Source organism: Gopherus flavomarginatus, chromosome 9 (assembly GCF_025201925.1).
Source record: "Gopherus flavomarginatus isolate rGopFla2 chromosome 9, rGopFla2.mat.asm, whole genome shotgun sequence".
Taxonomy (NCBI): domain Eukaryota; kingdom Metazoa; phylum Chordata; order Testudines; family Testudinidae; genus Gopherus; species Gopherus flavomarginatus.
This window is the reverse complement of record NC_066625.1, coordinates 33423033-33436080: the sequence shown is the minus strand read 5'-3', so window position 1 is coordinate 33436080 and position 13048 is coordinate 33423033. Positions and strand designations below refer to the sequence as shown.

At 51.4% G+C, this 13048-nt stretch overlaps 1 protein-coding gene across 1 annotated transcript in view; it reads right to left on the bottom strand.

Moving 5' to 3' along the window:
* Nucleotides 1-2289: 2289 nt before the first annotated feature.
* CDIP1 (cell death inducing p53 target 1) overlaps nucleotides 2290-13048 on the bottom strand; it is a 33368-nt gene continuing 22609 nt past the window's right edge. Inside the window, exons 2-5 of the mRNA XM_050968487.1 lie at nucleotides 7563-7661; nucleotides 4368-4514; nucleotides 3327-3588; nucleotides 2290-2488 (exon numbers count right to left, since the gene is read on the bottom strand). Coding sequence (XP_050824444.1) covers nucleotides 2377-2488; nucleotides 3327-3588; nucleotides 4368-4514; nucleotides 7563-7647 — 606 coding nt within the window. The 5' untranslated portion in view covers nucleotides 7648-7661 and the 3' untranslated portion in view covers nucleotides 2290-2376. The remainder of the gene's footprint in view (nucleotides 2489-3326; nucleotides 3589-4367; nucleotides 4515-7562; nucleotides 7662-13048) is intronic.

Sequence of the window (13048 nt, the reverse complement as noted above, 5' to 3'; positions counted from 1 at the left end):
TTAAAAACAAGCCCCCTACAGTGCTGCGCTGAGTTATCTACACACTTGGACGTACTGCCATTAGTGGGGAGTAATGAAATGTCAGGCCCTAGGTAGCAGTGAAAAAAGTGCACTGAGGGAGATTCATCAGTTTTTCTATCCCCCAAACATAGACCTTAAACAAACGTGAACAGAATAAAATAAGAACAAGGCATATGAGGCAAACCTACATGTCTAGGGAGAGAGCAGCACAGCCAGAAATGGCTAGAGCCATACACCTTACCTTTCACTGCACTGTGTGGGTTCGATAGACGGGTGTTTCATTAGGGGGAGGGAGGGAGGCTGACAGCATCGGCTAGAGCTGAGGGTGGTGAAGGCGGATGAGTGTGGCATCCAGACTGCATCCCCACCTCTTACTCCAATAGGGGAGTGCTCTTGGTGATGGATTTGGACAAGACATCCAGTGAGGTCACCAAACCCATTGCACTTGTGATTGGCCACCGATGTGAACCCAAGACGCTGGTGACAAAGGCTAATGGCTACACCACTGAGTCCCAAGTAAAAGCTTATTAGAAAGTCAAAGCAAAGGAAATGCAGATGCACACACAGTTTCTATTATCTTACACTAGACAGCTCCAGCTTGTCCATGTGGGAGCTCGGAGCACAGAGGGCCCGAATCTCCTGAATTGCACTGAACGAATGGGAAAAAGATAAGGCCCATTTTTCTAGCTCTCAAGCTCACTGTCCACTAGATTTGGGGGTGGGGGTGGGGGTGGAGCAGGGAAAAACTGCTACTTAATGCTGAGTTCCAGAGAGAACCAACCCTCGCCCCTGCCGCAGGCTGAGCTTTCACATCCCTCGGTGACACAGGCTCTGTTCCCAATGCCAGAGGTTTATGGTGGGGTTTACAGAACACAAAAGATTAAAGTGGCTTCATGATTCCAGCAGACTCACGGCAGGAGCTACTGCTCCATTCCCCGTCCCTGGCTTTGTAATGGAAGTTTCTCAAGACTATAACTGAGGATGGGAATTTCTAGTAGCTGCCAATTTCCATACAGAACTAGTGGGTTAATGCCTGCACCCACACTGCAAGTAAAGGCCTGTCTCTTCATCTGTGCCTCAAGGTGGCAGATGCTCTCTGTAACCCACTCCCTCTGGGTTGCTATGTAATCACCCTGGGGCTACAGGAGCCATTTCACCCATGGAAGAGCCAGACCTAGGGAGATACAGCCAGGGACTGACACCTGAGGCTCCAGGAGCCCAAAGCATTTCAAAAGAAACAGAAAACATCCCCTGCGCACCTGCAAACTAAACAAAGCTGCTGCTTCAGGGCCAGGCTGAGCCGGCTGGGCACCAAGGCAGGAAACAAACATTAGCTTTGCTCAGCTACATGGCACAGCCAGATGTAAAAGCACAACATACAGAACTGAATGAACACTGGCCCTAAAATAAAACCTTCCCTTTCACACCACGTAGTCCAGCAACATGCACCCCTGGTCGCTAGCCTACAGACAAAGCAGGGAAATGGAATGAGTCTAGGCGTCCAAAGAAAGCGGCCAGTCGGAAGCACTGCACCTCCTGCAGACAGGTCGCCCCTTCCTGGGGATGGACGGATGCGCTTGCTTTGGATTTGTGGTTTGTAGAGAACTGCAACAGTCAACTACAGATCTGTCTGCTTTAAAGAGACAGAGCTGGTGAGCACAGGAGCACCCCAGCACCCCACCGTCCCCGTGGGAGAAGATGGGACATCTCAGCGTATTCTCAGCTTCTAGAGAAATAAGCGAGCTGCCTGCATGGAATGGAAGGACAGCACCCCAGTATTGCAATGGCTCAGTCTATCACTAATCGGGCAAGAGCCCGTTGGAATGGCCGCCCCCACATGCTGCCAGCTGAAGGATGTCTGCCTTACATCACTTTAACAGTGGCTACCGACAGTGACTGATGGGGGTGATGCAGGAAGGTGAGGTAGGACAAACCACCAGAGGTGGCTCTGACGGGCAGACATAATCCAGGAAGGGAAAGTCTCTGTGCAGTCTGGTGCCTCATTTGCAATCCTGGTTCTAAGCCCTCTGCAAACAGCTGTAAGGATGAGAACAAGACAGGACGGCTGGAACGGCAAGGCGAGTGTTGCAGCTATTCAATCTCACAGCCTAGCCCAGCTACCTGTCAGAGCTCACAGCTACACACCAGCTCTAGCTGTTTCAGGTGGGCCTACGGCTTCCTCATCAGCGTGTGAGTACCGTTGCTCTACTACAGCTTTCTAAGCTTTTTACAATGGAAGGAGAAATAAACACATACTACCAATGCAGGGCTAAGCAAAGGAGCATTCTGCACGTGTAGATCGGTGTGGAGGAGCGGGTGATGTCATTCCAGCAGGTGTGGCTCCCGAGGGTGCTGTTAGCACATGCGCTTGTATGTGTAGATGTAGGCTTTGCAGTTGGGACAAGTGTGGGTCACATCCTTGAAGTCATCTATTAAACATGGAATCAAGCAGCAGCCCAGATCACATCTGGAAAAAGAGGGAGAGATCGAAGCCAAGTGAGCAGGGAGGGCACAGCAAGCACCGTAGGGCCCTCTACTCCACCCCTCACAGCCTGGCCAACTAACTACACACACGCACCCCCCAGAACAGGGACACTGCTGCCACCTCAGACACCCAGTGAAACCTGCTCCCACTGAACCCCGGCGGCTTCCCTGGTAAGTTCTAGCATCCCTTTGGAGCCTGGTACAGACATCTTCTCCCCTCCCCCTCCCGCAGGCTGAGAAGAGCAAAGCCTTTAAGGGTCCATATTTAAAGAACACAGCAAACACCTGATTTAACATCTCTCACTGCTGGATAGAAGCTCACAATTGGGAGTGCAGGGACGCCCAGCAGGAAATTCCCCTTCCAGCTAAAAACCAGTCCCATCCTCACGACAGGAGCTCTCCTGACACCACAGTGAGTGCAGTAGGGGCAGCTTCCTGCTAGCACGCCGGAGCAGCAGCTGTACTAGGGAGTGGCCAGAGCCCACCAGCAACTGGCCTCAAGCCCAGCTAAGATGGAAGGCAAGGCAAAGGGCACACACAGGGACGATCAAACACACTGCAGCTCTGGGTCCCCGTGGTGCCTCACTACCTCCTGGTCCAATTTCCTCCTCCGCCAGCAGCAGGCGAGAGGCCCAGTCCTGTGTGGGACTCTGTAGGGGATAAAGCCAGCTGGATGAGTAGCCAGTTAGCGGAGAGGAGAGGTCAGTGCTGCTTGGACAAGTCCATTGCTTGCTCCTTTAGCTCTTCCCTCCCCCAATCCATCAGTGACCAGAGTGGAAGGCACCGGAGAATGGTAAAGTTCCTCCTCCTCCCGCACATACCCGACAAAGCAGCAGAAGAAGCCGAGGAGGAAGTTCATAAGCCCTATCTCATGTGTAATCGCAGTGGTGATGGCCTGCTGGCAGTGAGGACACACTGTCTGCACAGGGCTGCCCTGGAATATTTCTCCCTGCAGCACGGTGACGGTGGTTGCAGCCCCCGACGGTACAATGACAGCTGCTGTGTGGCCACCAGGAGAGGGGTAATGTCCCGCAGCCGGGTAATAGCCCATGGGAGGGTGAGGTCCTGGGGGTGGATAATAACCTGCCAGTGATAAACACACACAGTGAGAGGTCTCGGCACATTAACAAGTGATCCCTATGCTGCGTTTCTGAGCAGCGGGACGACGTTAGCACCTAGCTGCTCAGTACTCCCCAGCTGGCTGGCTCTGTGGGCTCAGCACTGACAGTCAGTACACGGATTCTGGTAATGCCTAGGGCCAGCCAGGATCAGGGCCCCACTGAGCTGGGTACTGTACAATGAGTTGTAGGCACGTCGTGCCCCAGCGAGTTAAACCAAGGACGCTGCAGCCCTGTAATTGCTAACCCAGCGCATGACTCTGCACAGAGTGGGCAGTGTGGAGAGAGGAACCGCACAGAGTCAGTTGCAGATTACCACCGACACCTATCCGGAAAGTCAGGCTGCAGAGGCTTGGGATCTGAGGCTCCTTCCTTGGCGCTAGGAGACACCTAGTGAACATCTCCTCTGCCCACTGCACAGAACCCAGCATCAAAGCTCTGGGAGTTCCTGAAAGTACATAGCAGCCACTGTGTTTGCCTGCCTGGTCCTGACAGTAACTGGCACCGGCTCACGTGACACCAGAGCCTATCCTGCCATGCCACAGAGAGCAGCGACTGTGTATTCACTAGCAGGGCAGCTGGCATGGCGAGAAGCCCTGGCTGCTGCAGAGAGCAGGCAACAGCCCAGTCAGATTTCTGGGCTCCCCTCAGTGCACCAAGACAAGGCGTCTGGAAGGAGCACACATTCATCAGAGCTCCCGCTGAAAGCCATTCTCCACATTACCCAGCCCCTCCAGTACTCACCATGGGGCGTGTAGGGCATAGAGCCATCTGCAGAAACGGGAGCAGGGATGTACCCCGGCTGCAGGGGTGGCTCGTACGGGGGTGGCCCAAAATCTGAAGGGGGCACAGGCATCCCATGGGGCTGGACTCCAGCAGCGGAGACTCCGTCTGAAAGGAAAGGCAGAAGGCATAAAGAATTAGCTGGACTGGAAGGAGGTCGCTGGGGAGAGTGGAGGGGCGAGGCAGCGAGTGGCAAAGCAGAGCTAAGCTGAGGCGTTTTAAGCCAGGCTGCAGTGGCAGCCAGGCCCCCAGCATATAGAGTGCAACATTAAAGGAGGCCTGGCAGAGACCAACCAGGTGGAGAAGACCAACTTAATGTTGCAGTGAGGGCTACACCTACAACCGGGCAGTGCCAATGGGAAGAATCCAGCAAAAAACTGGAAACCCTGTGCTGTGCTGTGCTAGAGGGAATTGGGAAGTGTGTCTCTCAGCCAAGTAAGCTCTGCCAGAGAGACCCCAACATCTCCCCTTGCCAACTCGGGGGCTTTAACACTCACCATGTTCAGAGAGCAACTCATCTCCAGTGAACATACTTTAGCAGGGGGTGCCTCTCCCCTGCTCCCAGCCAGTACTGGAAGTCCCCTGCACAGGCAAAAGGTGCTGTGCCGATCCGGTTAAACCTAGAGCAGATCCCAGAGCACTGGGATTAAAGGCCCAAACCGTGGAAGAGGCATTAGCTGGAGACCAGCTGCATTTCGCTAGGGCACTGGCCTAACAGCCCACTGCAGTTCCAGCCAACGTCTATAACTCAGTGCCTCACTCCCTGCTCTGCGACCATCTGAGCCATGGCTGATGTGAGTTCTGTTGCAGAGCACTATGGACTCTTTGGGAGGATAGTTATGAACTACAGGCGAGTCTCATCTTACGCTGGGGTTACATTCCGCTGTCAGCGTGCAAAGCGCAAAGTCAAAATTACATCGAGTGTAATGGCAGAAGAAATCGCCCGCACTACAGGTACAGTATTGAAATTGGTATTTTTCTCTTTTTGTTTTTGCCGACCACACACAAAGCTGAATTCGCACATGTTAAATGTGCGTAAGATGAGACTCGCCTGTACAGTTATTCAGCCTGGCCAGCTGGGGGAGCAGCCAGGATGAGAGGGGGATGGGCAGGACCATTTGGGAGCTGAACTACCCTGCCAATACTCCCACACAACATCAGACTTGCCTGCATCTCCCCTCTGGCTGCAGCTGTGCTAGACAGGCAGGTTTCAGCCCCAGTCCTCCTTTGGGATCTCCGCATCTAGCTGGACTCCAAGATGGATGTGAACTGGGGACCATGGAGTCCCAACATATATGCATCCACTCAAGGGGTGCACAGCAGGCCTCCACCAGCAGCTTGGCTCCTTTTGCTCTTGGAGCACTAGGATTTTAGACCTGCCACGCTCACCCTGCCTCAGACTAACATGCTGTGTGCTGTATTGCGTCAGCCATGCCTGCAAAGACATCCCAGTGCTGGGTGTCTCAAGGGCCTCCTTGGACCCTGAGGAGCACCTGATCCATGCCCCAATATAGACAGGCACTCGCTGCTCAAACCAAGCTGCTGTTACCGAGAAGCACAGCTCTCCCCCTCGCTCAACATGGGGCAGTGCCAGGGCACGGGTTGATACTTAAAGTACAGTAAAGTCCCACTCAAAGCTGATTCACATCATTGTATTAAGGAGCTAAGAAATCCCTGCTAGCCGTTCCTCTGCTTTTTTGGGAGGTACAAAGAATGCTGAGCAGCCACCCTGACTCCGGCGATCCTGGGGCTGAGCGTCTTCAAAAAGACTTATGATCACTCAATCACTAACCCTTTAAGGTAAAGGTCTCTTGGCATGCTAGGATTAATGCCTTCCTACCAGACAAGAGGTGCAGGCAAATGCACAGCCAGATGGGTTTGAGACAGGAGTCTGAGGAAGCACATCTTGGTACTTTTTCAGCAGAGCAATGGGACCAGGTTGGGGCCCACCAAACCCCAAGTGGCCAGGAGAGCAGTGAGGAGGCAGTATGGGAGAGAAATACAGAACTGGAACAATTCTCTAGCTGCTTCAGCTCATGAGGGGTTCTGTGGTATGGAAACCTTCTACAAATCCCAAGGAACTGTGCTGCATGCTCATCAGTTATACAGCACCATGCAGCAGTGGCAGGATTTTGGGCAGGGCCTCAGTGTGAGGGGAGAAAAAGGGAAGATCCAGGCAGCTGGTACTGGATGGGATGGGTGCAGCTGGTACTGTGAGAAGCAGGAAGGGAGAAGGCCCAGTGGGAGAGCTCAGGGACTTTGTTTCAGCCATGCTGGGTCTAAGGTGGCAGCGAGCCATTCAAGATGGGACACTGGAGAGACAGAGAAACAAGACTGGACTGGAGATGAGAAGCAGATTTGTGAGGGGGTACAGTGGAGTCACAACAGCTGGTGAGATCATCTGGGGCAGGAGGAGTCAAGGATAGATCCCTGAGAGACACCAGCTGAGAGGCAGAGGGTGGGAAAGCTCCCAAAGTTTGGGTCAGAAGCCACAGAAGAGCAGAGTTACTTGGAAGCCCAGAGAGACAAGGGACAGGCTGCAGGAGGGTGATCAACTGAGGCAGCAGCTGGGTCATGAAGCACAAGCAGAGGAGAGGAAGCAAGATTTGGCCAAGGGCCCTCGTGAGAGTGGTCTGCATGGAGCCAGAGGCAGGGGCTCCTTTACAGAGAGGAGAGAACCTGCTTTGACGAAGTCTGTCAGTCCTTGGGCCAGCAAGACGAGGACAAGAAATACACTGCTCAACTGGCCAACAGCTGAGTCACTGGCTGGCAGGTTCAGGAGAGAGAGGCAGGCCCTGCCACACTGGGCTAGAGTCTGGCCTGCACATAGAGTCACTTGGGTGGGTGACCAGACCTCTTGGCAGTCAGGAGATCCTGAGATGGTTTTATTACAGCTTCTCCAGCTGCCCACTGCATAGCTGCACCACAGACCTCTTCTTGCCTCCCTGTTAGGGAGTAAAGGGTCTGAAATCGAGGTGGAGCAACGTGCTGATTTCACTGCTGTAGCTGCTCTGCATCAACCCCAGTGTGCCCCACCCAGCAGTGTGTCTGTAAGGAGACCACCTGCCCCTGGGTTTCCCCTGGATCTGCCCTTTTCCCTCTGCCATTGGGACTGGATCACGGCATAGCCAGGATGCCCCATCCTCTGCAACTTACCTGACATGCTGGGTGGGCCATTCTTCTCTTGTAGTAGCGGTGCAGAAGGTCCCCCTGGGTAGGGTGGGGGCGGGTCACTGGACATTGCTTACAGCTGGTCTGCAAGGAAAAGAATTACAGTATATACAAACTCATCACCCTTGGAAGTACAGAGGCATCCACCCCCACACACCCACAGTGCAGCTCAATGCGGGCAGACAGGGAGAGCTTTAGGGTTACCGAAAGGAACCAGATTTTTCCGGAAGTGTCATTTTGGTGGGATCCTAATCCAGCTCATCGATGGACACTCGCTGCAACCCTAACACCCTGGACTATGATCTTGTCCTCATATCTCCTGAGCTAAGCAGCTTGAGCTGGGGCCAGAACTCATGGGAAACCTATGGTGCTGCAGACAGCATGGCTGCGGATTTAATGATCCTCAGAGCCTGGAGCAGCTGTAGGTCACTGATGCAATTCCTGCATATATTTCCTAAATGCTTTGGGATTATTCAGGATGGAAGCTGCTCTACAAAAGAGATCAGCATCATCACTGTAGGATTAGAGATAGAGGATGCACGTCTGAAATAGACATAGGCCCCGAACTCTGGATCCACACTTCATTTGGGTTAGAATCAAAGCTTCGTGTTATGTTAAAAAGAGCAACACCTAGGGGGCAAGAGCAGGAAGAAAAGGCCCATAGATCACTGAAGGAAATTAAATATTTGTTCCTAGAAGTGCCTCGTCCACTTCTAAGAGAGGCCTAGGAAAAGGATCATCTTTAGTTTCCAAATAGTTTTACCTTTCTTCTCCCTAGAGCAGGGCAAATTCAGATGCCCTGATTCAGTCAAGAAAATGACAAAATTCTTGTCTAAATTCTGTAGTCTGAAAGTCATGTTAATCTGATGAAGCTGTGTGAGGGGAAACACACACACAATTTATCAAATGAGCAAAGTGATTTCCCCACACCCCAGAGGTGGATTTACAATAAAACAAGGGTGCCCTGGCACGGGGCCCTCCCAACGACAGTGGGCCCCAGGGCCGGGCAGCTGAAGGGGCAGAAGCTTGGTCCTGGTTCTCCTGCTGCAGGCTCCGCACCCACCGGCATCCAAGCTCCCTACTCCCCTTTCCTCCCAGTGCTTCCCCCACCGCCGAACAGCTGTTTGCCAGTGCTCAGGTCACTCCAGGAGGGAGGGGGAGGAGCGGGGCCGCAGCGTGCTCGGGGGAGGAGGCAGAGAAGAGGCCGGGGCAGGGCCTTGGGGAACAAGGTGGAATCGGGGGAGGGCGGAGTAAAGGCAGGCCCCCTGCACTCTCCCTACACATACGCCCTCCTCAGCCCCGTGTCATGAGCAGCTCAGGGCAGGGGGCTGGGGTAGGGCAGGGAGCACCCCTACAACTCCAGCCCACACCCCCAGCCCTGACCTCTGCATCCCCCTCACACATACCCTGCCCCCTGCCCTCCCTGACTCCTGCACCCCCCCACACATACCCTGCCCCTCCCACCCCATGCCCTGCCTCCTGCACCCCCTCACATTCCCATCTTCACCCCTCGCACCAAATGGGAGCTGCCTCAGATAAGCACTCCCACACACCAATCTCCTGCCCCAGCCCTGAGCCCCCTCCCATACCCTAAGTCCTGCCCAGACCCCACACCCCAACAGTTTTTTTTATAAAGCACTCTTATCCAAAGCGCTTTACAATAGTTAGCCAACAGTACAAACAATATTTGGAAAGACCATTAAGTGGTAGCCATGGCCAAGACCCCCAGTGATTTTCAAGTGGTCTGCGGAAAAATAAGACTACAAAAATAATCAAGGTACCTCACTTTATTTTCATTTACTTCCTCTTACTTATAGGAGAAGGATGAAGGAAAAAAAGAATGAAAAACGGGGGCAGGGAGGGGGAGATGAGAGAATGTTCTTTTTCTTGGCTGGGTCCCCAGGAGAGGCCCTAAAAATGAAGCTGAGCACAGGGTCCCACTAACTCTGAATCTGCCACTGCCACACCCCTTTCTGGATGTGCTTCTGTATACATGTGTGGAGAGTGGCACAGCTCCTGCAAAAGAACTGTGTATCTGCACAAATCTCCATTCAGGCCAGTAGTTGTCCCCTCCCTGTGTGAATCAACAGAGAAGATGCCTGGGCGGAAGGTCAGGATCCAGAAAGTCCTGGGTGTTTTATTTGCACTTAATGGGAATGGCTTCTTTTCTGGATGTTTTAATGACTAATGTTCCATTGCTGGGGGGTCTCTAGAGCCCAACTCCTCGTGGAGACAGTGCATGTGCCAGTGGGGAACCAGGGCTCTCAGGGTCAGGACATTCCTCAGCAGATTATAAATGCATCACAATTGGAGCCTACATTCTGTCTTTTCACTAGGAAGTCCAGTTCAGGTCAGGTCATGCAGTCCCAGGCTGGTGTCGAGCACACTGGCAGCACTAGTCCCACTGGGTAGGCACGTAGATTATAGATAGCACTTTGTTGGGGGGCAAGAGCTGGGACTTGACCTGGGGGCTAGACTGAGACTGTGTGATAACAACAGAGAACTAATCATGGAGACCAAGCACTACCATACAGCCTGTGTAGATCAGACATTCCTACAAGTATTTCAAGACAGCTTTTCTACGTGGGTGAGGAATGCACTTCATATGAGAATCCATTTGGAAACTTCTCCCCATCCAGGATCTTTCCCTTGCTGCAGTCCAGACAACAGGGTCACTGGGAATGATCTGCTGAGCACCTCATGCTGAGGTAGGGCTCCTTAGTGGGAAGGGAAAGGGGATGGGTATCAGTTTACCCGTAGGGCACTCATTTAGCACAGCTTTAGATAAAAGAGATTAAGAGGGTGGCTTATACACAAATTTATACAGCATTTCTTGCCCCTTGAGCAATATTTCACAGTGATTGGCAAGGGGTAAGAAACACTATTTCCCCTCCAAACAGAACTTGCTTTTCAAAATAGCTATCTATTCCCTGGTACTCCAGCCCCCAGGAACAGAGTATTTTTTAGGGTCATTGTTAACCATTACTGGCTATTGGGGCAAACGGCACTGAAATGCAGCAATAATAAAACAGCTCAGATTCTGCCAGCACAGAATTCACTGCATCACATCCAGTTCTAGGGCCATTTCCATCCCCTTAGTCAAGTCCAGCACTGAAGGACTGGGATTCCAGACTCCCATTGCAGGAAAGGAGGGGAAGAGTGATTTGGAGATGCCCAGAACTGGGATGTAATTTTTGCCTGCTCTACTATCACCTGTCTTTGAACCACGTGCCTGCTAAATAAGGAGGATGCAGACAAGGCCTTGACATGAAAAATTAAACAAGGCAAGTACCTGAGTATGGACAAATCTATACAACAAAACACTTGCCTTTCCCAAGAAACTTCAAACATGCAGCAAGTCTCCTCTGTGAAGCATTACACCCATTTCACAGAAAGCTAAATTGAGGCAGAGGGAGACTAACTTCCACCTGTTAAGACTTATAGCTCCTTTTGCCTGTTCAGTTTATTCTGCTCATATTTTTCCAATGACCTTCCCTATTTCTTTTATAAACAGATCATTCAAAGTGTAACCCAGTCAAGGAGAATTTTGTAGGAAACTGCAGAAAAACCTTACCACATCATCACAATTCAATCATACATCACTCTCTTGTCTTACAAACTTTTAATCATCCAGGAACCTTCTCATATCTCCAGGGGAGCAAAGGAATCCATCAAGGCCTGTATGTCTTCAGCTAGCTATCTCTATTTATTTACTTAAGCCAGGTCTACACTACAGACCTATATCAGAATAACTCCATCACTCAGTGGTGTGAAAAATCCACACCCTGAATAACAGTTGTAATGACCTAACCCCACGTGTAGACAGCGCTACAGTGCTTCTCTCATCAGCACAGCAGCCTCTTCACTGAAGTTCTACAGTTGCACAGCTGCACCAGTACATGAAGACAAGCCCTCAGATTTATGCTCTAGGGCACCCTTGACGTAATCTCAAAATGCATCGTAAGTGCAGCGCTTGGGGAAAAATCCATCAAACAATTACAATGGGTATGGCTACACTTGAAACTTCAAAGCGCTGCGGCAGTAGTGCTGCCGCGGCAGCGCTTTGAAGTTTCGAGTGTGGTCGCAGCGCCAGGGCTGGGAGAGAGCTCTCCCAGCACTGCATGTAAACCATATCCTCTACGGGTGTAGCTTGCAGCACACTGAGGCTTTACAGCGCTGTATCTTGCAGCACTCAGGGGGGTGTTTTTTTCACACCCCTGAGCACGAAAGTTGCAGCGCTGTAAAGTGCCAGTGTAGCCATGGCCAATCTTTGCCAATCTCCATTTTCAAATGCCTGGGGGAAAGCAGTGCTTATTTCAGAGTAGTTTAATCAATTTGCAGCATCTCTCTAGAGTGTCATTCTATCAGAATGACCTGCAAAGACAGAAATTGGGTTTAAGCCCTTTTTAGCTTAATTGAAATAACAGGAATGTCAGGTCTGCTCTTCCCCATTTGTGCTTGGGATCTCCATGAGTGACTCACATACGGATTGAGAGCTCTCTCAGCATTGAATTGAAGAGGTATTAAATCCTCTAAGAGAGCTGTTTTGCCTCAGAGTGTTTGAGTTAAATAAGTGATAAACAAAAGCGTTACATTTGAAACACTGATCTTTTCACTAAAAGTCACTCCTCCCTCAATTGCTCAGGTAACACTTAACTGGTACATGTATTCCCAATTATCCTAATAGTTCATGACTCATCCAGATAGTCTTCCAGGGCAGACAAGACCTAAATGTCTTATGTGAAAACCCAGGGAGGGGGGAAGCCCAGGAGGCCTTCTTTACAAATCAAAGCAGTGAGAGCACAAACCTCACATTTTGTGTTTTGCCAGTCACCTTAAAGGCTCTACAGATTTTGGTAGGGTAGGGCAAGAATTAAATACAGTAGCTCTCTTAAATCCTAACTCTCAGTCCAGAGATTATCCTGGCCACAAGCCTCTCTCCTGTTTCTAGGGCTAATATACTTTTCTTCAGGGTGCGTGAGACAAACTTCTGCTCATTGGAAATAGGGAATAAGGCCATGTCATGGTATAATTCCCCCACTCTGAACCTTAGCGTCCAAAAGATGGGGTACCAGCATGAATTCCTCTAAGCTCAATTACCAGCTTAGTACTTGTAGCGCTGCCACCAACCAGGAATTTCAGTGCCTGGTAAACTCTGGTCCCCCCAAAACCTTGCCCGGGGACCCCCAAGACCCAGTCCCTCTGGATCTTAACACAAGGGAAGTAAACCCTTTCCCTCACCATTGCCTCTCCCAGGCTTCCCCTCCCTGGGTTACCCTGGAAGATCACTGTGATTCAAACCCCTTGAATCTTAAAACAGAGAGGAAAATCCACCTTCCCCCCTCCTTCTCTCTCCCCCTCCCAGACTCTCCCTGAGAGAGAAAGTAATCCTAACACAGAGAGAAAATAACCTCTCTCTCCCCCTTCCCTCCTTTCTCCCCACCAATTCCCTGGTGGATCCAGACCCAGTC